General features: G+C 34.9%; 1 protein-coding gene across 13 annotated transcripts in view; it reads right to left on the minus strand.

Moving 5' to 3' along the window:
• Nucleotides 1-27,752, minus strand: part of REPS1 (RALBP1 associated Eps domain containing 1) — a 63,982-nt gene that overhangs the window by 13,167 nt on the left and 23,063 nt on the right. For 3 of the 13 annotated variants that reach the window (XM_074537629.1, XM_074537618.1, XM_074537617.1), the window contains exons 4-12: nt 22,202-22,355; nt 16,131-16,258; nt 15,489-15,651; nt 15,119-15,182; nt 14,103-14,257; nt 9,419-9,558; nt 4,705-4,785; nt 1,683-1,770; nt 800-901 (exon numbers count right to left, since the gene is read on the minus strand). In XM_074537629.1, coding sequence (XP_074393730.1) covers nt 800-901; nt 1,683-1,770; nt 4,705-4,785; nt 9,419-9,558; nt 14,103-14,257; nt 15,119-15,182; nt 15,489-15,651; nt 16,131-16,258; nt 22,202-22,355 — 1,075 coding nt within the window. The remainder of the gene's footprint in view (nt 1-799; nt 902-1,682; nt 1,771-4,704; nt 4,786-9,418; nt 9,559-14,102; nt 14,258-15,118; nt 15,183-15,488; nt 15,652-16,130; nt 16,259-22,201; nt 22,356-27,752) is intronic. The other 10 variants (XM_074537621.1, XM_074537620.1, XM_074537619.1 and 7 more) reach the window with 9 other exon arrangements.

Here is a 27,752-nt window from a genome sequence, read left to right on the forward strand (position 1 = left end):
GAGAAAAGCAAAACATACTGCAAGATGGGATTTTCTGAATTCCTCCTGTATTACAAACCAATCAAAATACTTCTGGTCTTACTAATGCAAAGGATTTAAAATAATGACTTCTTGAAACTTTATTTTTACTGAAGAAAACTTCCTGACTTGAAGAAAACAAAAAAAAAAAAAAAAGAAACTCGGAAAGACTCCAGAAATTTATTCAGGCAACATATAATCTTGGACCTCTCCAATATTAGACAAGTGGACTAATCAAATCAATATAATGGAACATGCTTTGGGCCCAGAAGATACTGGAAATTGAAAAGGCTATTAGAATGAACTAAACAGTTGAAAAGCTGCATTTAAAATAGAACACAGAAGTCTGTAGGATTTGCTCAGTAGCTTAACCAGATGAGAATTGCCTGGAAGTTGTGGTCAACACATTTTCACTCTTTAGAAAACATGTTATATGGTTCTGAGGAAGACCAATCAAATGCTACTTAGAGAATTCCACTTTATCTACATTGAATTTTTCATTCTAGGATTAAAAGAGAAAACAGCAAGATGGAAAAGAGCTGACAAAAATGAATTTTCTTGAGCACACAAGATAGGAAAACAACTCCAGTGACATCAGTAGAACTTTCTTAATTACTACTTCTAATACATACTTTATATCAGAAATGTTTCTGTTCTTAGGGTAAGTTTATCTCATTTTAGAGCTGCTACTATCCAGCCAGTTTTCACTCACTGAGGGACATATCAGATCTACATTTTGTGTAATGTAAGAAATGAGACCAGAAAGCACTTTGATACTTACTAACTGTATTTCCAGATGTAAATTTTACAGATGAACTAATTTTATTTTCTTCTGGGAGATCTGATGGTTTCACAAGTAGTGGACTAGTAGGGTTAGCATGATCTAGAGGGAAAAAAAAATCTAGATAAATGAACTTACTCAAATTAGCCTTTATTTCTGGTGCCAAAGCTTTACACTGGTTTTCTGCCCTTATCTAAAGTGCTGCACTCAAGACTAACTCAGAAATAACATTATTACAAAGCAAAACATGATTTCTCAGCATTAAGAGCTGTGAATTTTCAGCTCTTACAAGGCCAAATAAATGTTAAAAGAAGTGTGCTGTCAATACTATTAATTCTCCTATGCAGAAGACTGCATGAGTTCCATGACTTTAGGAAATACTGGTACACAACTGAAAACTAAGACCCCCCCTCCCATTCCTTTAAGAAAATTTATCAAATCACCTTGCTTATTATTGACCAGAGTAAAAAACAGCCTGCCAATATTCCCAAATGCTTGCAAGTTTCAAAATAATAAATGCAGTATTTCTGACCACAGAAGAACAAGCTTTATGAATGCAGGTTATGATCTCCATCTCCAGTTTCCTTCAGTATCTAACAAGGAAACCCAGACATTCACCTTCAGGTCCAAATCCAATCTTTATAATGATGCTGAACTACTCTCCAAGAAACATTCTGCTAGAGAAGGTAAAATCCTCACTGTAGCAAATGGCCAATTCAAGCTCTGCACTTATCTGAACAGCAATTCTTAACTCAGTAATGATGCTCATTACAACTTCAGATTTATTCATCCTTGGTGAAGAAGAAAAATAAGTACATTCAAGGAAGTAAGACCAACTCTAACTGTATGAAACTTCCCAAATTAGCAAGAGAAAATGTCCTACCACTTCCAGTTCTTTTAAGCTCCATTTCCTGCATGTGGATTTTGCTTGGAGTCATTCTTATAGGAACTGGGTGCACAATTGCAGTGTCCTGTGGAAGAGATCACAGTTATGGTAACCTAGCTTAAATCATTCTTTTAAGAGTCTCTGACAGCATGTGCAATGTTAATTCTAAACAAAATTTCATAGATTTAGTTTATTTGCACAGTTCCAGGGAATTGAATATACCCAGAAAACCAAATCTCTCTAAGCTGTAGTCTCTGTACTGTTAACTTAGCTACTTAAAATGGCACTAGAATATGTTTCTACAGATAACTGCAAGTAGGACCTGAATTTTACCAGCTTTCCACCATTTCTAGTGTATCAGACATCTGGTAGTTTGAGCACTTAAAAAAAACCACCCAAAACAATTTAAACCCTGACTCCTCAGCTTTACTTAAAATGGCCTCAGAAAATAATGGCCTCTCTAAATAGTATGAACAATGCTCAATGAAATAGGTACTTTGTAGTAATTTCAGACATTTTCTGGAGTCTTTAAAATAGCAAAAATCTTCTCAACGTCAGTATAATAAGCTCTATGGAATATACCTGTAGACAGGCACTGGCCCTACACTTAGGCATTAGTCATTCAGACAAGGGGCTCTGTTTAAAGTACTTTACAGACAATCCTTTCAATTTAGTTTGAACACTGACTGCAGACAGCTTAAAAAAATAATTTCAAAACTCAGAAGCAGCCTAAAAATAGGGCCAGGGCTGTCTGAAGTTTTTTACTGTCATCCATATTCAGAATACATGAATGGGTGGGCCAATGACAGCACAAGAACACTCCCAGATTATATTATATTTATTCTAGAAATGACAAGAAGTTTCAAAACTACCTTTGTATCAAAAATTTAATCTGTTCTGACTACTCAAGTAGATCAATTGCACTAGGTGTAATACATCTACATTAGTATTTTCTGAAACTATTTCAATTACATTCACTACCCTTGTTGCAAGCAAAACCACTTCCTAGTCACAGCTCAAACATTTTTGTTGCAGGAAGCTTTTAGGAATAGTTACCACCTTAAAATATACTGCTTTTCCTTCCCTCTGTGATGAGATTACCATGCAATGATCACTTTTACTGTGGCTGCTTCAGACTTGTGCTATAAACTAATGTGCAGCTGTACAGAAGTCATGCCTCAAATAGTTAAATGGATTTTATATAATGCATTAATTTACATCATTAAATTCATTTTACATAAAACAACATGTTACCCACTTTGACTTACAAAAGGCATACTGTGCTCCCATACTAAGGGACAGATGCACTGTTTTACTCTTTACACTTATGTTTTACCTCCAAAGCAGCTATTTTCGAACTGAAAAGACCTGGTTTGTGAATTTACTCTCTAGATAGTTATTAACAACTGCTCAAGAAAGCTGGTTTTCTCTCCTCTGGGGAACCAGTTGTTCCATAAATCATTCCTATGCATCACTACTGAAACTGCTAAAAACAAAGCATCTGCCTTCAGCTAACCGAACATTTCTCATCATTTGTTCTTATTTTAATATTGAAAACAAAGTCTCTAACCCCAAAGTGTGTTACCCTAGCAAGTATCAAAGATGCTCACTATTCTTTTCTAAACTATAAGCATTTCAAGGAAAGAACTCAAGAATGTGATCAGCCATTAAAAAACTTTGCATTCCCAGTGAATTTCTCTATATACATACACAAAAACATGTACTCTATAAAAGAGCTTTTCATATACCATCACTGCTCTAATTTTTAGATCAGTACATGAAAAAATTCAAACCTCAGGTTTCTGTAATCTGCTAATTATGTGTGAAAATAAATTACTGTCTTATTGCAGAAACAAGACAGTGACAGTCAAGCAACTATACACAGCAAGTAACAACTAGGAAGTAATTTACATCATGTTTACCTCATTAAAACATAAAAATACAGTGTATTTAAAACAAAAACCATCTCAGATGAAAGAGGGCTGGTTTTTGCTTTCAGTAGAACATTTTCACTTGTTTTGAAAGTTTATTAAAGGTTAATTCTGAGCATGGGGAACAGTGCACTTTAAATTCTAGCTTTCAGCATCTCGAATGCTATTTCTACATGAGTATCAGTGTTAACTTTGAGACTGGAGTGCTGATGCATTGAAAATCTATGCATATTTATGTATTCTATCTTTTCAGAAGTGACAGGTTTAACACTAAAAGCAGTTAAATGTGTATTTTGTGCACCTGTTACAGCACTACACAATCAAACGGACACCAACACTGTAATTAATTAAATTAAAATGGACACTTGGTGCTAATTAAGTCTGTAAAAAAAGCAGGATGAAAGCAGCAGCTAAATACTTCATTTCTAATGCATTTCAGAACTGCTTTAATGTCACATGGTGTAAAGCTTAAAACCAGCAGAACTTGAAACACTGTAGTGTATTTCTGGCTCCCAAACTTGGCAAGATATTTAACTACATAATCCTTCAGAGCACTCCTCACTGAGTAAAGCCTTAGAACACACAGGTTTAGCTGGAGAGATACTAAAAGCCTTATTAATAAGTAACTTGGTAAAAACATTTGGAATATGAAATACCACACCCATCAAAGCTCAGTAGCTTTTTTTTCACTGAAGTTGGCCCTGTTGTTGTGCAAATCAGGCTCTGCAACTCAAAAAAACCCCAAAACAACACTGAAGACAAATCTACAACAGAACTTGTTTATCATAGGGAGTGGCCCTTGCACCAACTTGCACATATTTTCAAAAAAACATTGTGTTTAAATTCTTTGTGTATGACAGATTATGACAGAAGTGTGGTATTAGGTCAAAATCAACAGGAAAAAGCAATCAGAGATTAAACATGAGCAGTACTAGAAAACTGATATTCTGAAAATAAGCAACCAAGTTATTTGCCACCATTCCCCAAAAAGCAGTCCATGGAATCATGCATAACAGATAAATACAATGAATGGAAATTCAGGGTTAATAAAATTAATTTCAAACAAGCAAGCTAAGTGATTGACTTACAGGATCAGCTGGTGCAATGTTAGAATCAAATTGGGTCAGAGTTTGTGAGCTTGAAGAGCGTTCGCTAAATGTCTCCCACTGCTGAACAGACAGAGGAGAGAAGTCAGCATGATGAGGAAGATGAGAGTAAAAGATCACTGAGGAGATTTAGCATAGTAGTTCAGAGGTTGCACTGGAAAGAACCGTATTTGCACAGGAGAGTACTTCACTTGGGAAGTACACTGATATATATATATTAAGTATTTCTATTTCTGAGATTGTTGTGGAACCAAGTTTGTTATCTGTCAATATAAATATTTATATTCACCTTTTATAATGAAGATACAGGTGCACAGGCAACCCAGAAGTACCTTCAGAGTTCATGCTTGCCAATGAACATCATACAAGTAAAAGAACTGCTTAAGCCGTTCATGTAATTTAGAGATAAAAACCAGAGACATGTCGTGTTCATCTGTAGTCATAAAATCCACAGAAAGGTTCCTCAGCTTTGTAGCTGCCAAGTTTCAGATCTATTTAGTAAATGCTGATTTTCTTATGAAGTCCCAGACAAATGAACACTGAGCAGAGTACTCCAATCACATCACTTGAGCTTGCCAGTGCAACCCCCGAGAAGTGATTCTACGCCATAAAAGAGCATTTCCACAAGTCTAAATCACTGACAAGGCAAAGAATTAAATCCAAATATACTGTTGATTGCTAAAAGCAAATAAGTCAATCTCTGAACAATTTTATAAGATATGGGCATGCTGTATCAATACATGGCTGTCAAGAATCCTCATGCAAACTGAATCAAGTTATAGCCACAACTGGATCAACAAAGCATCGAAGTACATAAAATTATTCTGTGATCTGGAAACCAGATTAAAAAAAATCACAACAAGAATGCTAAACCTGTTATATTTTGGTAAAATAACAAGTAAATATTAAGCAAGTTTCAAACACTACAAATACAAGTTTCTAAAATTAAAACAACAAAATTTTTAGTGCTCAGAAAATTCAATAAAAATTATGTTTGTTATAGTTGTGGAAACAACTTGGGTGTTGGACTCCATGACCCTTGTGGGTTCTTTCCAACTCAGAATATTCTCTGTGTCATATTCTTGTCCCATCTCTATAGGTAAATCAATCTAAATGATCCCAGAAGACACAGGACAAACTATATGGTGTTAGCCAACCTAATCTTGTGTTCTCCTCTACACTAAACTATATTCAGTGAACAGCCTGTATGTGAACCAAGTCTAAAACAGTTATTTCAGAAATAACTTCTTAAGGAAATTCCTAAATAACTGTTTACAATCACATGAAACAAAATTCAAAAAAATATTAACTAAATTTGTAATTGCTCTCATATGTGGTAAAACTTCTTGTAGAGAAAGAGCTCTATCTCCTCATTTCAAATTTTAAATGAGGGCAAACATTATGGATTTCTATTCATATGGGAGTGGGTATTTTTTCTGGTTGTTTTTTGTTGTGGTTTTCTGTGCTTTGAGGGTTTTGTTTGTTTGTATTTGTTTTTAACACAAAACTACCCTCTTCATGGACAGAACCTACCAAAACCTTTTAAGTAAGGATTCACAGCTGCTCTGTCGCTGTTTTAAACAGTTAATTAAACAGTTATTATCATTAAACAGTTCATCTCTGTTCACTCCACTCCTTCATGAAGAGGCAGCATTACAAGTAGTTTGGAGCTCCACAAACCTGTGAGTGAGCCAGGTTTTACTAAGTCAGAAATTTAAGTGCCAAGTTCTGCCAGCCTTTCTCCTGATTTGGCCTCTTGCATTTGCACAGCTGCTCATTTTCATGAAACATATTAATATTTATCTTAGGTCTACCACTACCCTTTTAAACTTGATTTGGCCAGTGGCTTCCCAGTTACTTGTAAGACTGGCAAACAGACCATTTGATTACAGAAATATTAATTGTTCCAAAAATTCCATTGGGCACACACCACTTCTGTTACAGTTAAGATAAATGGAAAAATATTATTTGTTACAGATGGATGCTTAATCTCTCTTACCACCGTGCTCTGAAGCCAAACTACAGGTACCTTTATTACTTGTCCTTGGGCTCCCTAGCTAGACACAGACAGATAAACACCAACACCTGCTCAGCAGGAAATCTGCTGTTGTGCTCCATCCTGAAATACTACCAGAAGCTACTACTGCTAATTCCCCAGTTAACAGAAAGCTAAATGTACTGAGAATCTACTGGACTGCATCTCAAACTTCGCAAAATTTAAAAGCATTGACAGGGCAAAAATCATGCTAGCTAAAGCTGAAGTATTTGTCCTGTCCAACTGCAAAAATGTTTTAAAATTACTTTCAAAAGGTTAATTACTAGAAACTAAAACTGACAGCAACCTGAACCATTATGAATAGAACACCAAGATATCTGAAACAAGGTGTAACAATTGTGAACTTAAAAGCAAATCTCCCTATCTGTGTTAAAGCTAGTATGACAGCTGCATGACACTCGACAGTTTTCAACAAAAAATTTGTAGTAGGTTTTTCTATTATTTTAAGCTTCAAAAACTAAGTGCTCAGCCTTGAGACTTGGATGGAAAAGACATCTGGAGTGAGAAAGAAGTGATGAGTGAAAAGATGAGAATGTGAAGCATGTAGTATATCGGAAGTTAGGCAGATTTTCATGTTGTTCTTTATGCTGAAGTTTTAAACTGATGCCTTGGTCTATACCTGGGAGCCTCCAGTAACTGGGCCTGGCAACTGGATTCTATAAATCAACTATGAGCTAGAAAGAACAGAGTAACCAACAGCTTTGAGACTAACAGGATGAGACTGCCTGGAATGACAGATAATACAAAGATGCAGAGCTTTTACAAGCAATTCATTTGTTGATGACACTTATAAGAGGTTGAAAGAGGAAACAATTAGACTGGGGCCTGCAGCAATACCAGAAATTTTTTCGCGGAATTAAAACCTTGAGGACTTTGACCTGATTCATGCTGAAAAGAAATTGCCGAGAAGAAAGAAACATGCACAGCAACACATCTGAAAAATCAGAAATTCCTTTGGGTTAGAACAAAATACTAAACATTTAGTTCAACTCTTATTTTAGTATAGTTAGTATCCAGTAGTATAGCTACTGTGAGAACTTTTCCATACCTCTTAAGCTATAATAGACTTTCAAAAAGAAAATGCCACCTTAAGTGAATGGACAGTCAATTTCATAAGTCAAGATTCTGGCTGACTGTAATTGTAAGTGACTTTGTTCCACTAGTGGAATTACCCTATTCAATGGGTTTGATTTGCATTAGGCACTGAAGCATCTGCTCCATTATGATGCAGATACAAAATTACTAGCTTATTAAATCTTTATTGAAAACACAAGGGAATGTGTCTGGGCAAATTTTAATAGAGATGCAGACATTTGCAGCTTTTTAGCAACAAGTGAATGACTCTGCTGCACCTCCCTCTTAAAACATAGCTTCTATTTCACAGAGTCACTCTGTCAAATAGAACAACTAAGAATCACTAAATAATTTCCAACATTTTAAAATTTGATAAGGATGTGACTATGAGGCTAGCACTTGCCTTTACAAGGAACTGCAGACTTTATAAAGTCCTTCCCTGCTGAGAAATGAAGGAAGTTTCCTCTGCTCCTAACTTTAATCCTAAAAATGTGCTGATTTTCTGCTTCATGCTGATTTTCCATTGGTTTGTCTAAATCTTTTAATATCAATTTTCTATTCACTTGAAGTCTAACAAAGAAAGAAAAAGAACCACAAAAAAAAGCTCTTTTAATAGAAGGCAATACTTAGCTACTGAGAGAACTATCTTATATGTTAAAACAAGTTTTCAATTCTTATTGAGTCCCAGATTATCAAAAATAGTTTTCCAAAAATAATTTCATTCTTTTTTCCCCTCTCATAAAGAAAAGTAAGCCTACATCTTCTTTGTATATGGCTCCAGTCAGAAACTCATTTGGGGATCAGAAGTAGCTCTTAAAACATTGGTTTATTCTAAGTCAGAGGCAAAAATGTTAAAACAGAGCAACCAGAAAAATCTAGGAATCAATTACTTACAGGCCTTCTAAGCAAATGACATTTGTGGGGAAAAAAATATTAAAAATACTCCTTGCTAACTTCACTTTCAAATTTTGACAAAATGCAGAAGACTGCTTATACAGCAAATATATGTGCTTAAGTATGATGAAGCAGAAGTATGTAACAGTAAAACTTTAAGATTTAAATAAATTTAGCCAATGGCGACTTCAGATTCTACTCTGAGTCTCAGCTTCTGAAACAGGGTCATGACTTCTGTGTTACTGCTGATATTTCAGGCTAAAATCACCTCCAGAAATAAGTCTCAATGTCCAGATCTGTCAGAAACTTATTCTGTAGTTTAGCCAAAGTGTCTGCTAAAACAAGTTCTTCAGAGGTAACAAAAATATGCCCTAAATGAAAAAAACTAGGAATTAATTCAACTTTTCCAAAACACGTTATGAGATAAATTTTGTGATTAATGTAAAGCTTAATTACCCTTAATAACATATTAAATAGTATCTCACAATGAGATAGAAAAACCAGAATGAAAACTTTTTTCTTTTGCATTTTAACACAGAATCTTCTTGTGTCTATTGTCCTGCTAACTGTTTAATGATTTGTGATCAGCAATTCACTTATGACAAATCATGGACACATACACAATTTACTTATTGATGGGCAGCAAAATAACTCTTATGCAAAAGCACTGACCTCACTGCTCTGATTCAATTCTGGCCAGGTCTGGTTTAGGGATGGCATTGATGGAGACTTGCTTGGAGGTGCTTCTGCTGGAGAGCCAGAGTAACCTACCTCACCAGTCTGTTCCCCAACTTCTGAAACGACAGGAATCACTATGAACAAAAAACGTAATTGAATTCAGTTTAATTTTAGAAGAGTTGCTCACATCTCATGGAAAGTGCAAAGTGCCCTTTATTTTAATCTTTTTCAAGCAAATACTTAGCAGCAGACAAAACCCACAAAACCCCAAGACCTCTCATTAAGTTAAGTACTGTTAAAAACTGTTTATCAGGTACTACTCTTATTTTAAGGATGTTCCTGAAAATCAGACGTTGAAGATTACTCTGTACCATCCTATCCTCCCAGTGCTTAGCCTTTAAGTAGCTTTTTGAGGTTTTCATTACATATAGAATTAAAGTTTTTCTTACAGCACGAGAAAATAACTTGCACTAGTGTTTATTACATCATATCCTGCACTGAGCATTTCATCTTACAGAAAAAAAATACTTCCTCATATGAAAGGCCAGAGCAAAACCAGTATCTCAATACAAACACAAAAAAATATGACAACAGATTAAGAAAACCATTCCCCTTAGTTTAGTCTCCAAATAATATTAGCTTCAAGCCTCCTTACTAAAACAGTGGTGTTTCCATTCACATTTTGCAAACTGAGTAAGTCCAGTAGCTGTCACATTGCAACTGTCCTTTGGCACCGTTCAGTTTTCTTTTGAAGTAAATCTGAACAGCAGATCAAGCATTCTGTCTAACACAGCAAAATCCTGCTTACAATATCTCCTATTCTAGATATCAAAATGCAAGCTAAAGCCAGGCATTAAGACGCTCAAAAAACCCTGAAAGTTCAGATTACAACTGTACAGTGTATAAGCAACAGGAACAGTTGATATAGGGACTGATAAGTAGCGGGACATATTAGACATATTAGCATGATGTCAGCAGTCCACAGAACTAAAACTCCAAACAAGACAAAATACTAACAAAAAAAAAAAAAAAAAAGATTAAATTAAATAACCATTACAAAGTACTGCTGTTGCATGGGTATGTGCTTGAAGATGGCTGCCACGAGAGCATGTTTTACAATACTTTGAAATTTATAAAATATACTAATTTCAATTTCCCGAAGATCTGAACTCTGCAGCCTTCTCTTCTGCTAAGACAAGTCAATATTCTGCCTGCTAATTTTCATTAAGAATAGGCTAATAACAAATCCAATGTCAAATTGAACTGAAAACACTTGAATAGTCAGTGGTTACCACCTGTACCTTGGAAAAGTAACAACCCATTATTGCCTCCAGATTGCTGCCAGGGACAGCAAAATGCACAGCCAAAAAGCTGCAGACCAAAATGAAATTAATTGTGCTACTTGAGGTCAGATGCAACCAAAGTGCTACTACCATGAAAAAACCACACACAGAAACCAACTCTTCAGAGTTTCAAAGGTCATGTGAACTTCCTTTAAATAGCCAGACATGAGGCTGTTTCCATAATGTTTCCAAAATTATGCCCAGCACCTAGCATCCTGAATTGTTTTCCTCTAGGTAAAGCAATAAAAATTGGTTACATTGAGGTGTCAATGTCACCAAGTAGTCAAGCTGACATGCTGTGGTCATTGTAAACAATGTAATATACTAAGTCCAAAATACACCAGGGGCAATATTTTGGAAATACATATCACATGTTAATTAGTCTGAAGTGTAATAACAAAAAAAATTCTATTAAGTTAAAAACATCAAAATTCTTGTTTTACTGATGGTATTCTACATAACTGAACTAACTTCCAGTGTTAAACACAAAGTCAAAAGATAAGGCTGAAAATTATTATAGATAGACTACATAGCTACTGTAATTCAGAGAGTTCTGTAAATACCTACATGAAACACGCCTACGACGTTCTATGGAAAATTTTAAGGGTTAAAGTAAATGTGTAAGACATAAGGCATGGCAGATTTCTTTTCTTACAAAGAAATGGCATTGTGGCAGCAACCCAAACAAAAATTCATAGAAAAGTAAAACTTGCTTTTCAGCTTTTGTAAAGGTTGTTAGCTTTCACTAACTGAGATAAAATTGAGTTTTGAAGGAATTACAAATCTGTAGAGATTTACTGCTATACTAGAAAAGTGACCAACTATACAAATGCTTAATTACACAATAAGTCTGTGCCATGTGAGAGAAACACCTATCTCTAGTTATGAAACCAGATGTAAAGCAAGATCGTATCTCAAACTGGTCTGGAACACCTGCAGCTGGTCACACACTGCATTCACAGGGCTGATGAGGGAGAGGCTGTCAGAGGAGCTCACGAGACTTCTTCCTTTGCTGTCTGAACACAGCCCAGAGGGCGCAAGGAGCCCTCTGCTACTCCTTCTTCTGGCCAGTAGTTCAGAAGTCAAAATGGAAAAAAAGCAGAACTTTGCAAGTGCAGAGGACAAGTGTAGAAGATTAATAGGAAACTTTCTAACAAAAGAACAGGATTAATAATGGTGCTGTCAACACTTTTCAAATAAAGTTTGCCATCTTGCACATTGGTTTAAAAGGTATTTGAGCAATTCATCTTCTTCAACAGTTTGACTGTACATTATTCATACTGAGGCATGTCAGCAGAAGATCATCAACCATTTCTTTCTTTGAGAAAGTTTTATCCCATGCAAAAAGTGTACTCTTAAAAAGACACTCTGGTGCCATACTTTAGTTTCTATTTCTAAGGCAATTTTGGAAGAAAGCTTTAATGAAACACAAGTTTTAAAGGAACTGAAGTGAAAAATTATTACCAAAACTTAACTGGTTCATCCTTCTAGGCTGATTTACAGTTGTTAAGATGAATTTCTGTAATTCATCAAGTACAATAGACAAACCTATCACTAATTTTTAAATTAGTAAATGTATGCTGTTGTAACTAAACATAAAACTGCAGCCACATCAGTAACTTCATCTAAAGTATTTTATTCAACATAGAAGTTTTGGCAATAGACCATGTTACGTGCTAGATAAGAACAGCTACTTCCAATGCTGCTGATCCAAATAAATAAATATATAAATAAAATAAAGCTAACCGGATAAAAATCCACAAGTTCGCAATAACTTTAATTTTTCATTGTAGATTTTAATAACTGCAGAATAAAGTAGCAGATTGTCCTATTTTTAAGCATGGCTTACACAGTAAGGTAAATTTTTAACTATCACTGGAACAGGGTAACTTCCCTTTAATACCAAAGGAAAAAATTTCTAAAAGCAAGTTGCCTGTAAAATGAGAATAATAAACATACACGTAATATTTTTGGTTTAGTGTCTGATGTATAAAGTTTCCAGACAACTTTAGCTGAAATCTAATACCCATAACAGATCAAGACAAATATAGCTGTTGGATGTGGAGTTTTGGGAATTTTTTTAGTGTTTTCTTGTTTTTGTTATTTTTTTGTAACAACAGTTTATACAAATAAATGTTATTTCACTTCCTACCAAGATTTTTTGCTTGATCACCACTTTAACACAAAAATTGAGAGAATGGAATAGTTTTTGACATTTCCTAGGGTTTAGCCCAATAAACTGCAGCTATTTCTCACAAATGTCTTCATCATAGCAAAATGCTAACTCATACTGAAAACACTTCAGCAGCAGCTCTTTGAAAAGCCAACCTACTCCCACAGAAAATAGGTTCATTATTAAAGCAGAGATAATAAGAAACACAGTATCTAGTTTAAGAACTCATCCATAATTTTGAGATTAAAGTCTCAGACAGCCTACAAACACAGTATGAAAAGAGTCCCCTTGAAGAATTTAGTGAAAATAAATAAAATTCTAGCAAATCATAGTACTTGTGCACTCAGAATTTCCAAGCAACTCAGAGTTTCCAAGCAAAAACTGCTTGTTAAAAAGTAATTTAAAGCACCTTTAAAATACTCATTTTTTTATATTTTAAAATAGATAAAGGAAACTAAGATAGCCACAGACATCCTGTTTTTAAACACCACTTTAACATGGAACAGTAGTTTGTTGTTCACTTACAGGACTAAGTTTTTGGCACATATTAAAAAGCAGAGCTCATACATTCAGTGGTTTTTCTGGGAGTACCAAAAAGTAAAAGGCAATGCACAGAACAACTAAGTGCCAACACAATAAAGGATAAATCTGCTTTCAAGTCAGGAGGTGAATGTAAAAAAAAAAAGGGTCTGTGGTACTGATTCTGCATTTTTAAACACCTATCCTGCCCTTAGCATTGAATCTGGAAATATTTTCAAAGTACCTTTGATACTTAGAAACTCACACCATATTTTCATAAATGAGAGTGAATAGAAAGCATCCTCATTTGAAAGTGAGTCTAAAGTATAGCTGGCTTGGGAAACTGAAATACAATAGGTGGTCATGAATAAAATCCATACTGTGACAATTTTATTTTCCTTAACCTTTAAAGGACACAGTCAGAATTTCCAAATGTAATAGTGTATGTGCACTGCTCCTAAATAACTGCCCTCTACAGAAATATGTACATGCTCAAATCAGCTCTGAGCAATAAGACCTCTAAAAATTATACAATGCTTTAGTTCATATTGACAAGTGCTTTCTTTCATACAAACAAGTATCTGCTGTAACAATTAAACCATAATTTTAAAAGACTGACATTTGTGTTGAACCCGTATCTTACCCGTTGAGTCTTCCAAATCAATCAGCTTGGGCATTAAACTTTCAGGTAACTTTTCTGGCAAATCATACCCATTCTTCCTAGCAACTACCAGATGAAAAGCAGCACAGAACTCGTCCAATGTCAGTGCACCATCTTTATCAAAATCTGACAGTTCCCTAAGAAGGAAAACTTAGTGTAAATAAAATTTCTGAAGATTACTTTATTTCCAAAAGACAGGCTTCCGATTTTGCTACTTGGATGAGCAAAGTTTATTGTTCCCTTTATCCTACTAAACACTTCATATTAGTACTACGTGCTTTACTCCTCAAGATAAGGAGCCTTAACTAATAACAGCTTACAGATAATTTAAAGTCACTTTTATCTCTCCTGGTTTTTAACCCATTTAAGACAGTACTACACAGTATTATCAGCCTCAGATTTTTGGCAAAGTATGTTACTGAAATTACAGTGCTGAGGCAATGTCATCAAATGGGAAATTACCTGAAATACAAATCATTACACTAAAAGAAAGGTAGCACCTGCCAAGGTAAGCTATTTAATGACAGCATGCAATGATGCAGTACAAATTCCAGAATACAATGAAACAGAAGATTTGCAAAACTCAAAGCTGGATTTGTCACCATGTACCATGAATTTATTTTAAAAGGTGTATGTGTACATTTAATTTAAATTTACTTACACATAAATGAATAAATAAATATAGATAAGGAATTAATTATTTAAATTTAAATGCATTTTTAACAGTACTCATTTCACAATACCCATTTAACAATACTTCAAATAAATTGCTTCTAACTCTGAGTAGTTTGGAATTTTCTCAAAATGCCTCGTAAATAGTACCAGCCCAGGCCAATAAAACCCACTAAAGTAATACTGGCATAAACATGAGCAGGACTGAACATACAAGTGTAATTTTACTTAACAGTTTCTAGTACATAATTATTACATGTCTATCAGCTGTCATCTTTCCAAACATTTATCATTTATTTATTATTATTTTAAATAATCATACTTACCAAATATGAGAAAGTTCAAGAATAGGTAGTTTTGACTTAGTGAAAAATTCTTTAGCTGCAGATCCTAAAAAATTGCAACAATCATTTTTAATACTTAAGGCAAGTGAAATCATTAGACAACTCAGACCTACTGTAAAGATGATGAGTTATTTAGCAAAGGTTCTGGGAAAAATGGCACTAATTACTAGGGTTAAATGAGGCAAAAGGCAAATTAGTTTCTAGTCTTTCTTGACTTACACTGAACTATAGTAGAATATTATCAGCAAAATGCAGAACTTCCTTCAAAATAGTATGCAAGCCTAAGTACAAAACAAAGTCTTTGCAACAGAACTGATGCACCCACAATTATATTTTGTAAAGAGTAACTTACCTGGTATAAATCCATTTAGATCAGGTTGAATGGTTTTAAACTGATTAACATAATACTGCCTTTGTTCATCAGTTATTTTCCAGGGGTCATCATAACTACTTGATTGCCTACGAATTTCATTTGCTGTTGTAGCTGATGCTACAGTTCGTACTGTTGTCTGGTCCTGAAATGAAATATTTTTCCTCAGTATTATCTACCTAAAATGCTTCTACGAATTCTCAACTTCTTGCCTTCAAAATATAAAGCATTGTTAAAACTCACAGTAGTTTAAAAACTGCAGGAAACCATCAGCAGATGGTATCTCCAGGATAATGGCAGGGTATTTTTGCACACTGATACAATATGGAATGACCGCAGGTATGTAAGCAGAAAAAAAAAAGTACGGCACATATGCATAAAAAGCTAAATACAAATGTTTAGAAGTCATAATTGTTGACATTTAAAAATTAGTAGCTTTCATTTAATCATTCCAAATTAAGGCAAATCAACGAAACAAGTATCTGTTGGGCAAATAGCACTGAATTGACTACAGCACAGATACACAGTAAACAGCTGCAATGAAAATTATGAAGGAAAAAAGAAACTCAAGGATTGCAACATCAATCTGAATGAGGCAAATCAAATACCAATAAAGTGTCACACCTGGACAGAAGCAGGATGCATGGCTAAAAGAGCACTGGTTGGTGGGGTATCTGCAAAACTGACCCAATTTTCTTGATGGGGTGGTGGTGAATGGCCAGACCATATGGGATCACTAGAAGTAGATGAGCCTGAAATTAGAAGAAACATTTCCTTTTCAAAAGACAACCTAGAAAACTGAGAAAGAATTGTGGATATGGAAATATCTCCTGTCAGGGAGATATACTATAGAATGATGAGAAAAATGAAAACCAGAGTGCACCAAGGTGACCAAGTTCACCTCCTGAACTCCTCACTTCTGTAGATTTTTATATTATGTTAGCTTCAATCTGCACTAAAAAGAACTGAGGAATGAGCTTATTGCAACACATGTAAAATGTAAATTGGACTTTATCCATTTGATGGGTTTTGAATGAGTTAATAAACACTCCACATTTTTATTTAATTGAAATAAGCAACACTTGTATGGACAAATACTATTTAAAAGTGGCATATGATATTAGCATTTGAATTCATTATCAATATTAAACATTTTTCATGTTTTAATTCACCATTCAAAGAACAAAGTCTTGGAAATTCCTTTTAAGAATCAGGGGTTTTGGCAGAGACAATCCTTTTCCTCTACATCACTTCTACACTATCTTAACTCAGTTGCTTAAAAACAGGCCAAGAATAATAAAAAGCACCCCTAGAGAATTCTGATATCTGCTGTCTATTAACTATCTGACACAACAGTTGAAATTCACCCAATGCCCTGCTATAAGCTACTTCTGAAGAACTGTCAATGTTCAATATCTTATTATTAAAATAACAATGAAGCAACTACAGAAAGATAAGGCCATCCACTGCTTTACATACAAAACAATTGCATTTTTTTTAAATTGCAGTTGCAAATTAAAAATTTAAGGAACTCGGATAAGAGAGAAAAACCATTCAGAACAAATCTAGAAGAATCCCAGGACTCCATTCTACTCCTTGGATTCCTGAAAGAAATGCTGAACTCCTTAAATCTAAACAACATCTGTGAAACTGATGAATCTACTCTTCTTGCACAACTAAATGCCTTCTCTTGAAATATGCCAAATAAAGTCATACTTAGATAAGAATTTTTGCCTTGTATGCAGAAACTGACTTCCTTTTAGAAGACAGGTCAGCTTCTTGTCAGTTTCAGTAAATCCTCTGCACAAGTAGCAGGACACTGATGTCATAAATTGAATCCTGCTAGTAAGATTTAATTTCAAGCAATAAATACCAAGAATTTTTTGTCATGATGCTGGTTAAAAAAACCTGCTATGACAAGTGCATTCATATAGAGGTAATCAATTTATGAAGCTGACAAACATCAACAATGTCAGGTTCTTGAAGCCTTTATGACACTACACTGCAGTAAGCAGAATTAAGGAAATCTGAGAATCTGTGTGGCATGTTGAGGACAACATCTTAAGTGACAGTATAATTGTTAGTATACAATACTGCTATCTAATACCTGGCAACATGCAATTACTCTTTCATTCCATAAATGAAAAGTAATAAGAAAAATGCTTAGAACCAGTTTATCTTTGCTCTTTTCCTACACAGAGTAGTCATAATTGTGCAGAACACATTTAATTTTGCAATATTTTGAGTAAAAAGTAGCATTTGCATGAGGAGAATTTATTAACTTTTTTTCTTGTGGAGGATATTTTCTTTCTAAGTTAGCTTTAATATGATGAAAAGGCACTATTAACTGCTCATTTTGTCTGAAATCCATCCTCCACTTTTGGAAGCTCCTGATGTGGCCTGGAGCTTGTAGTGACTTTATCCAAAAGTGCTGAGAATAAAGGTAAGGCATCTGACAATGCTTTATTTGCTCTGAGGTTCCTCCTCAGTAGTTCACCTAACTCTCAAACACTAGAAAGAAACTCAAGAGAAAAGCCCAGTCTCTTTCCACCTTGTCCCTTTCAGGCCTAACAGACAGTCAGAGGCAGACAAGACCTTCCTTTTGATACTTTATTTTTGATACACTGACTTTCCCTTTCCCTACCTCTCAGACACTGACATTATTACCATTAACCTTTCATATGTTTACTCCTTCATTTCTCTCAACAACTGATCTTGGTACAATTCAATTAATATCTCACTTAGCACAGTATCTGTTCCAAAGCAGATATGGAAATACCAGTAGCAGCAAACTGTGAATATTTTACAGGTATTACAAGAACTGCTTGCTTTCTCTCCCATTCAAATAATACCAGCAAGAACATTCTTGCATTATTCTTCTTGTTATTTACCCTCCAGTGCAATGTTTTAGGACAGAGGATGGGATGGCTGGAGAACACTGGAGAAAGATTACCAGTAACCATGGAGACTTGCATCTACACACATACTCATGGAGTGCCACCAGCCAATAACTCAATTTGACAAAACCAAATTGGAAACAGAAACGTGGAAGAGAAATTGGAAGAAAACTGAGTCACAGAGAAGACTCAAAGCCATTGATCTCTATTAATTTCATGATTTGTAACCCAGTGAGGAAAACCTTCAGTGGTCTTTGTGCATCTTCATCAGTGGGAACACCTACAACACCACTTTAAATGCAGAATAGGCCCAAGACCAATTATCAGATTTGAACAAGCTGGTGAAGTCTAATGCTCTACATTTAGCATGAAGACCTAACAAATTCCTGTAGCTGCTCTCTTCCTCCACCTTGAATATCCTGTCAACACATTGACAACTTGTGGAAAATTATCTAATTTCCTGCAGAATAAAAGCTACCCCCCCTTACTTTGAGATATAAATGGAAATGTAAGAAATATTCTACCTAGTTAACATGTACTTTTCAATAACTAAAAAAATACTGGTTTACTAGAACTAACTCTGTAAACTAAGAATTGCTTTCCTTATCATCAATCTGTGGTGAAACAAAACCAGAAGCTGAATACAATTCTGACAACAAGATAAAATGCTGGAGAGCTCTTATGCCCAGTAAGAGTATTCTAAAGCTTGCAACAAGGCCAACTACCATCAGTTACTGAAGCACTAACTAGGGGACAAAGGACTGTTCAGTCCCCTGCAAGCCCAGTAAATATCTTAGGGCTCTGAAGATGCCAGGGAACTGTTAGCACAGCAGACACATTAGCATTCAACTTCATTATCAATATTAAACTTTTTTCCACTTGTGGACATGTTCCACTTCTGTCCCTGAAGTGTTCACAAATGGCTACAAAATCCCTCCCACAGAGAAAAGAAAGAAGTTTGGCTTTGGGCTGCAATTTCCCATGGATATTCAGATATCAACACAAAACTCTGATGTCATGCAAAAGAAAGCTAACACATATCCTAGGACAGAAGATCTCAGATTTTTTTAACTTGTTTTAGATCATTATTTAGATATTATTTAGATCATTATTTAGATCATTACCAACATAAATATTCTGCTTTGCTTCCAGTCCCAACAGACAACAAGGCAATAAAAAATATTTTCTCATTCTGAACGCGCCACTCGACTATCATTTAAAGTAGGGAAGGGTTCTTTCTCCCAAGTTTGTGAACATCATGATCTTATCTTAAACTGCTAAATCAAAAGCACCTGAAACACTTGAGAGACTCAGGTTTTAACAGATTTGATTCTGACATTGCAGGATGAGACCAGAGCTAACTATAAATATTCTACACAGGTAATCAATGTCTGTCACTGAATTTCAATTCCTGATACTAATGTAAAATAAATGCAACTTTGGGTCTCTCTTTACAAAAATTCTTGAAGAGAGATGGTAACAAGCCTTGGATTCTGATTTCATATTTGTAAGCACACTGAGCTAGTGTGACAGTGCCTCAGAAACCAGTAATATACATACAAAGTATTAGCACTATCCTAACTGAATTACAGTGACAGGACAACACAGTGACAAAAAATTGTAAAATCCAAATTCTTTTGTTCTGTTGAGATGAGAACAGGTTTTCTTCCAAGAAACTGACAACTACAGCTATGAGTTAGATTTCTAATGCAAGACAATGTGTAAGATTTTTAAAACCAACAACTGACTTATTATCTAATAATTACTCTACAGCCCAATTCAATAGAGAAAACACTGTTTAACTTTGTTCATAATGTTAATATGAGAATTCATATAATTCATACAATGGAATGTTTGCTATGCATAAGTCAGAATCTTCCAGTTTAAATATATCTTTCTTCAACAAAAAAATTAGATTTGATTTTTGCCCTTCTGGTTTAAGCAACATGCTGTTTATTATCTGACCCACCAGAAAGATTTTCACAATTGAGATTCCATTATTACAGCTGACAACCTCACTATGTGAAATAATGTTTGAGAATAAAGTGAAATACAAGCAGAGAGACCTGGGTTCTCATTTTGCTTGGATCACAAATGAACTGGCACAGCCCTACCGATTCACCTGGTTTCTCAAAAATATCTTGCACTGGAATCAAGATGAGCTTGTAGCACTGATCTTAAGAAAACTAATCAGCACTCTATCTGGTTCTATCTAAATGTCATGATAACATAATTTTTCTATAAACACCGTCCTTAAAATGCAGGATCAAGAGGAGAGGGAAAAAGCTGAACTGCCTACAACAGCTGAAATTCATAGCAATAATTAATCATCTGCAGTGCAAAAGGATCATCCACAGTAAATTGCACTGAAAATTTTTGTTAAAGTAATATATGAAAAACCACTTTGACTTTAGCATTGCCAGAAGACACAATCCTTGTACAAGAGCATTTTTTAATTACTTTAAATAAACTACGAACATGTTCCAGTATGGAATATAAAATCAGGTAATACTGAGCTAGTTCAGAAATATACTCAGACAACTTCTGAAAAATTTACCCATTAAACATCATAAACTGAAATATTAACATGGTACTGCAACTTTATTTTAAAGATAACAATATTGAACTCTTCAACACAAGGAAGAATTTGCATACTGTCCTGGAGTATGTGACTTTTTAAGTTAGTAAAACTTCCCAAGGTAGAAATCAGACACTTGTATTTCAGCTTTAGAGAAACAAAAGTCAGCTGAACTACAGGAAAAGGAACATTGAGAAGTCGAGTGCTGACAGTGCTTGGACTGAACTCTTAGAAGAGATTATATAAGAAATGAGTAGACTAATTTATTTTTTTTTAATTGTAAATTGACTGGGAGGGACTTACTAGCAAACAACATTCAGGACACTGGCATAAACCTCTGCATACAACCCTTTTCACTTCTGAAGTTTTATTTTCTTATCCAACCAATTCTAATAGAATCCCTGTTCCTCCATGGATGCTTAGAATTACAGAAGGACAATAATTGAAAAGTGACAGACCAATTTTGGAATATCATAACTGAAATAAACCAAGCAATCACAGTTCAAATTCAAACTACAACCTACAAAATGCAACATTATTTAGCAGTACCATCAAAATCAAAACCTGAATTACAGTTGCTCTCAAATTTATTAAGAGTACTAGGTATCAGAAAAGAGAACTTTTAAAAATAAGACGCATTAAGGGAAAAACCTTTAAAGTTTGAATACAGTGATACAATAACAGGGATGGGCTTCATATTAGATAAAGAACATTAAAGGATGAAAAGCTTCACTGACAAAAGTGGTTCTACCTTGACAGACTGGAAATGCAGACGCCTCCATTGTTTACATAAACTTTAAAGAAATAAAATTAATTGTTCTGGCAATTCAGCTAATCTACCACAAATATAACTGAAGCAAACAATATATTATCTGCTGCTTTCCCTTGAGGTCCCCACATTTGCAGGTGTACTGACAGCTTCTGCACAATTTCAACAGGATTATTACTTTTGTTTTTAGAAACTTTCCACTGGAAAACTTAAACACTCTTTCCCTCCCTCCAAACCCTTAGCAATTCCCATGTGACACTAATAAATGGATCTGCCACATGCAAGACCACAGATTCTACAGCGCTGTTATCAACACAGACACTTGAATCTGCAAGAAAATTTCCAGGACTGGAAAACACAAAGATAAACTGTCCTAAACTCATTCGTTATACTTATTTAACAATTCCACAACACTGGGTTACCACTGAAGCATAACAAGACGTTTATATACCTGGTTGTACTTCACTAAATGGAGCCCAAAAAGGCCCAGGTGCAGTGAGGGGTCGCTCATTATTCCCTCCGCTGGGATGGCGGTTGTGCTTCCTCCAGGTGTGCGGAGAGGTCGGTGGGGATTGCTGTGGTGAAACAACTGGAGATGTGGACTCCTAACAAAACAAAGCAATCTTTTAAAATTTTTACTACATAACTAAATACACAAAAGTCTATCTAAAACCATTACTTCTAGAAACAACCATTGCTGCAGTTAAACTCTCACTTTAGAGAGTGAAAATTTTAGTACTTATTAAAATGAGGGAACAGGAGAAGTCAGGTACAGTATAACTAGGACTGAACACATTTACATCAAACAATGTAATCTAATATATTTTTAACTTGACATTCTTAAAACAACAGCAATGCTGAGTTAAATGGCTTAGATACAGAAGAAACTAGATTGTAAGATTCACTTTCACTTCTGATTAAGGTACATTTGAAACCAGATCTCAAAAGAAATACTTACTGTGCAATTTATTATCATACCAAATGCTAATCAAATGATTCACAGTCATTTACTTTCATTTAAAACAAACCAGAATTAAGGATCAATGAAAAAAAAAATCACCAAATAGGACATTTGATTTTTTAATATGCAAAAACACAGATTCCATTTTTTAAAAAGAATGGTGCCAACTAAGATATACTTCTCTGCTGTACAAGGCAATGTAGCCATAATTCTAAGGCTCACACTTCTCTTTAATCCCACACTATACTATACTCTCCCTGAATACGCGGGAAAAAAGAGAATCACATGCGCCATTTCTACATGGAATCAGTTCTCATAAGACATTCAGATTACCACTTTACCTCATTTCAAATAAAATATAAAGGAAAAATAATTTTTATTGTACCAAGTATTCGTGTAGTAGAAAGTAATTTCTTCCCTATAGCTTTATATTTTGAAATTCTTGTTTGCCAGTTCTCCCTATTTGAACTGAACTGTACTAGTGAAAACAAGGAAAAAAAGCAAATACTGAACTCCAAATATCCTGAAAAGTAATAACAAAGCCAAAAACCTCAAAATCTGTGTCAGAAGTACACAAAGTTGGGTACTCTACGTAAACAGGTGTTAACATATTATCAAGTACCAACAGACAGACTGAATGTAGGCTTCCCCAAAATTACCCAAACTGATTTACTCTGCCTAATATTCAAAGACCATTAAGCTTTTTAAAAAATACTACATCTATGAAAGTCTAAAAGTGTTTTTAAAAGTTAGAAAGCAAGGTATATTCTAAAAGTATATGCATCCTAACAAAAAAATTTTAGAGCCACAATGACTGGTAATTTACAATATGTTGATGTAAACTTCTGCCTTTTTTTTGCCCTCTAATTTTCCTACTCCTTGTGAAGTGAAGCCATCTTGGTTGATTCTGCAGATGAGGTATTTTCTGGAAGTTCTGACCATCAGGTCAGATTTCCTCCACTAAGTTTCAAGGCCAAAAGATTTCAAACTTTCTATTCCAAGTATTTAAATCATGCTCATACATACTGCCAAAAAGTTTTACAAAATGGCTGGGAGCAATACTAATTTAGTTCAGCTTTTAACTGAGGATCAGCTGACTGCACAGTCCATGCTACTGCTCCTCCACAGTACCTCCATCAACTCAGGAAACCTTTTTTTGTTGCAGCTACATGCCTTTCTGAAATGTGCCTGAAGATTTCTCCTTGCTGTATTTAGTTAACAGATTTATTTTCAATGGCAGGATGTTCTTATCCTCACTGGAACATGGGGACAAGAGGGGAAGGAGTCAGGGTTTTCAGAGTGCCACTTGCAGGCTGGAAAATGGAACTGAGGTTGAATGGCTACTGTGCAACAGGTGATAGGTGCAACATGACACCGCATCACTTAAATCAATGAAAAGCTCCCTCTTCTATTAGCTTTTAGTCATCTTCTCTCAAACAAGATTTGAGGGATGTTTGAATTTTTTAGACAAAATATCATGGACAAAAGTAGAGAAAGATATGCTTGGACACAGATGTTATTAAAATAATCCAGTACTCTTACACATCAGATGGTCCAGAAAGACACAGAAGAAAGCCTGAGGCAGACAGTTTGATAGTCTGCATAGAGGAAACAACTCACAACTTCTAGTAACTGCATGTGAACATTAAAACTTGACACACATTCATCATGAAGCAGCCCTGCCCTAGGCTGAGAACTCGTCAGTAAGCCTCTGCCTAACAGCTGGTCTTATGCTGCCAGCACAGGAAGGAATTGTAAGTATGATCCCCAATTTTAATTCTTCTAAATCTTTACATGTGGTTCATGCAATTCTGTAAAGCATGCAGTGACAGTAATCAGATCATCAGAAGCACAAACATGGGTAATAATTAACTTTGTCCTCAGCAGGCAAAACAACATTATATCAGAATTCTGAACATTTACAGATCTCCCACAATTGATTTGGAGCTTACAGACTCCAAAAATATTTAAACAGCAAAAGCATGTCACCAGTTCTGATGTCAAACTTCTGGAAGGTGGACAATCAACATTTTTAGCTGTACTGTCATTATAAGTCACACATTCTCAAACCAGTTTAACCCAATTTAGACAGTGTTGCTCTGGCACCATCTTTCCCCTGTACAATCCTAGTCGCTCACAAATACCACTCTACCTAACTAGAAACTTAAGAGAGCTAAAACCCTTAGGTGTTTTTTTAAAACACATTTATATATACACATGCAAATAGGTGTGTATATAGCAAATGTCTTGGCCAAAATGCTGATAGCTTGATGCAAGTGTAAAGAAGGAAGATGAAAGCCAAAAAAGGCTGGGGAGGACAGTAGAAATACTGACTCCCATTCTAACGCAGTCATGGGAAAACACAATGAGTAGAGATTTACTGAAACTGCAATTATATACAGGTTCATTTACCCCTTGCATATAGATTATTAATTATGTATCGGCTTTTACACTGGATAAAAAGTTATCAGTTTTACCTAGAAAACATGGTTTATTGTACAGTTTTCACTACAGTTTTGTCTTAAGCTTCACACGTCTACTAAAGAGTCAGAGTAGTTTTATCAGAACCAACGTTATTCTCAGCTGCAATGCACACTTGCACAAAGTGAGAGTGTTTTGAGAGTTTATGAAAGCGTTTGTTACAATTGAGCAAGTAGGATTCTGTGCTTTCACCTGTCCAATCTACTAATATAAGAAATTGATTTTCAAAGCTTGAAAAATCCAGAATCGGATTTTTAAAAGACAATTAGGATACAGAACCTAACTTATCTGCTCTCCCAAACTGTAGCATGTAAGAATAGTTTCCATTATTTAGCTTACTGGTAGTTCAGACATTTGAAGTTACCCATCTAATCTCTTTGAGAACTGTGAAAATTTTACTCAGTGTCTGCACACTGTAGTAGATGTTTATTAGATCAGCTACTATTAACATCTTATTTTTATAAATTTTTTTAGTATTTTCAATGCAATTACATTTAAACCACCACTTTTTCGTTTTCCCTCTTGACAAATCTCAATAAAAATCAAAGTAATTACAACATTCTGTATTTTACTATGCTAAGCCACTTATCTCTTTAAATGATTCCAGAAAATATCTTAATAAAAGCATGGTGACATAAATGGTTAATGTTTTCATGTTAAATCAAACTAATGAGGACATCTTTGTCAATAACTAATCAAAAAAATGTTATAGCTGCCAGGCAAAAATTAAGTAGAGCATCTTAAGAAAAAAAATCATGTTTAAAAACATTGAAAAAACATTTTTGTCAGACTGGAATTACAAAACTGAGACCTGAAGTAGTCCTAACTTGGATATTTTTGAACTGACCGGAAGTTACTAAAAATAGCATGTTAATTAAAAAAGGTGATATAATAGATGACTAAAGAAAGAACCTTAGTACACAAGTCAAATAAACCGGCTTAAGGCAGCACAATAATGTGCTAAAGGGACAATACTGTCCAGAGGGATCTCAGCCTCTCAAGGGCATTATAAGCATACATGAGACAAATGAGATTATAAGCCTTTTCCTGGGTTGCACACATCAGGCCAGAAAACCGCCTAACAAGAATTCCAGAGGCAATGAAGCCAGACATGATATCTAAGAATAGTTTTAAAGGTGTTGTGATCCAGGTCCTGATATCACCCAACCTGTCTATGAGTTAGTCACCAGATTCATCATGAAAAAACACTTATTTAGAGATGGCAATTGCACAGTAGAGCCCAGGTTTTTTTAATCAACTGGCCTTCACACCAAAGAACAAAACAGCCCAAGGTTCAATGAGAACTTCTCCACCTACAGCACATTTTCAAGGCAGGATGTGTGGTTCAGCCAAATGAGGAAAATAATAATTAAACCAGAGACAAATGAAAAAGGGATCAATCACAGCATGAGAAATGATACTGGTATTTTTGTGATTTCCTCAACAAAGGAGCTGCACTACATTTAACCTGAAGCTGAGCATTACCTCAGCAGGTGTCATACAAGATAGTTCCAATAACATGGAGATTAATACAAGGATCTAAAGTGTAAAAGTACTGGCTATAGAAAGGGCAAAACTGGATTATGTTAGAATGGAAATTACAAGATAGAAAGGAAGTTTCTAATAATGCTCTTGAAGGACTGATTTTGACAATAACCTAATTTGATACTTTAGGTAACCAATTATGCACCCTACATAGCATGCTTACAAATTGTAACAACAATTGTAAGGCAGCAGAGAGATGGATCCCTTTCAGGACATAGGGAACAGTCAGCTATCTAATTTTAAAACATAAAATACAGTTTTTCTTGCATAATGAATGTTACTATGAAAGGCCATAAAGAGAAGACTGGATGCACAGGTCATGTATCAGACCCCTACAGAATGTCAATTATGACAGATTTGCTTTATTCACAGCTGCCAAGGTATAGGAGGTGAGACATATCAAGCAAAAACAGGAAAGAATCCTACCAATTAATATTAATACTGTTCAAATATCACTTGGAACAAGAAATACAAATGTAGCAAAGCATTTTCAATAAATGAAAATTCAAATTGGATCACAGGCAGAGAAGGATTAAGGATTACTGGTAATGACTTTATGAAATGAAACTGAGACTACGGATTGTTTTTTCAAGCAAAACAGAGCTAAAGTGGAATGCAACAGTTTCCCAGTAAATACTGGTAGTGCCCTGCAGCAAATACTAATGACAAAGTTGTTAAATGGATAGGCTGAGTTAAGTGGGAATTCCCACGAGTATTCCTACTAAGGCCCTGGAATAGTTTTTCCCAACAAAGCCAGTGTGGAATAAAAGGCTTTGCAGTTTCAAGAGCAAACACTGATCTTTTTAAAAACTTCTTATAATAATAAAATTATATATGAGATCTTTCCCAGTTCTGTGCTTGTAAACCAGGTATATTTTATCTGAAATTACCTGTTCAATCTATAAAACGGAAGTGCACAGAAACAAACTACCAGAACTACTAGCAGAACTTTAAAATAAAAATCACACTGGTTTTCATACAGTTCAAAGACTGAAATTCTTTATCAAATTCTGTC

Source organism: Zonotrichia albicollis, chromosome 3, assembly GCF_047830755.1.
Source record: "Zonotrichia albicollis isolate bZonAlb1 chromosome 3, bZonAlb1.hap1, whole genome shotgun sequence".
In the NCBI taxonomy this organism is placed as follows: domain Eukaryota; kingdom Metazoa; phylum Chordata; class Aves; order Passeriformes; family Passerellidae; genus Zonotrichia; species Zonotrichia albicollis.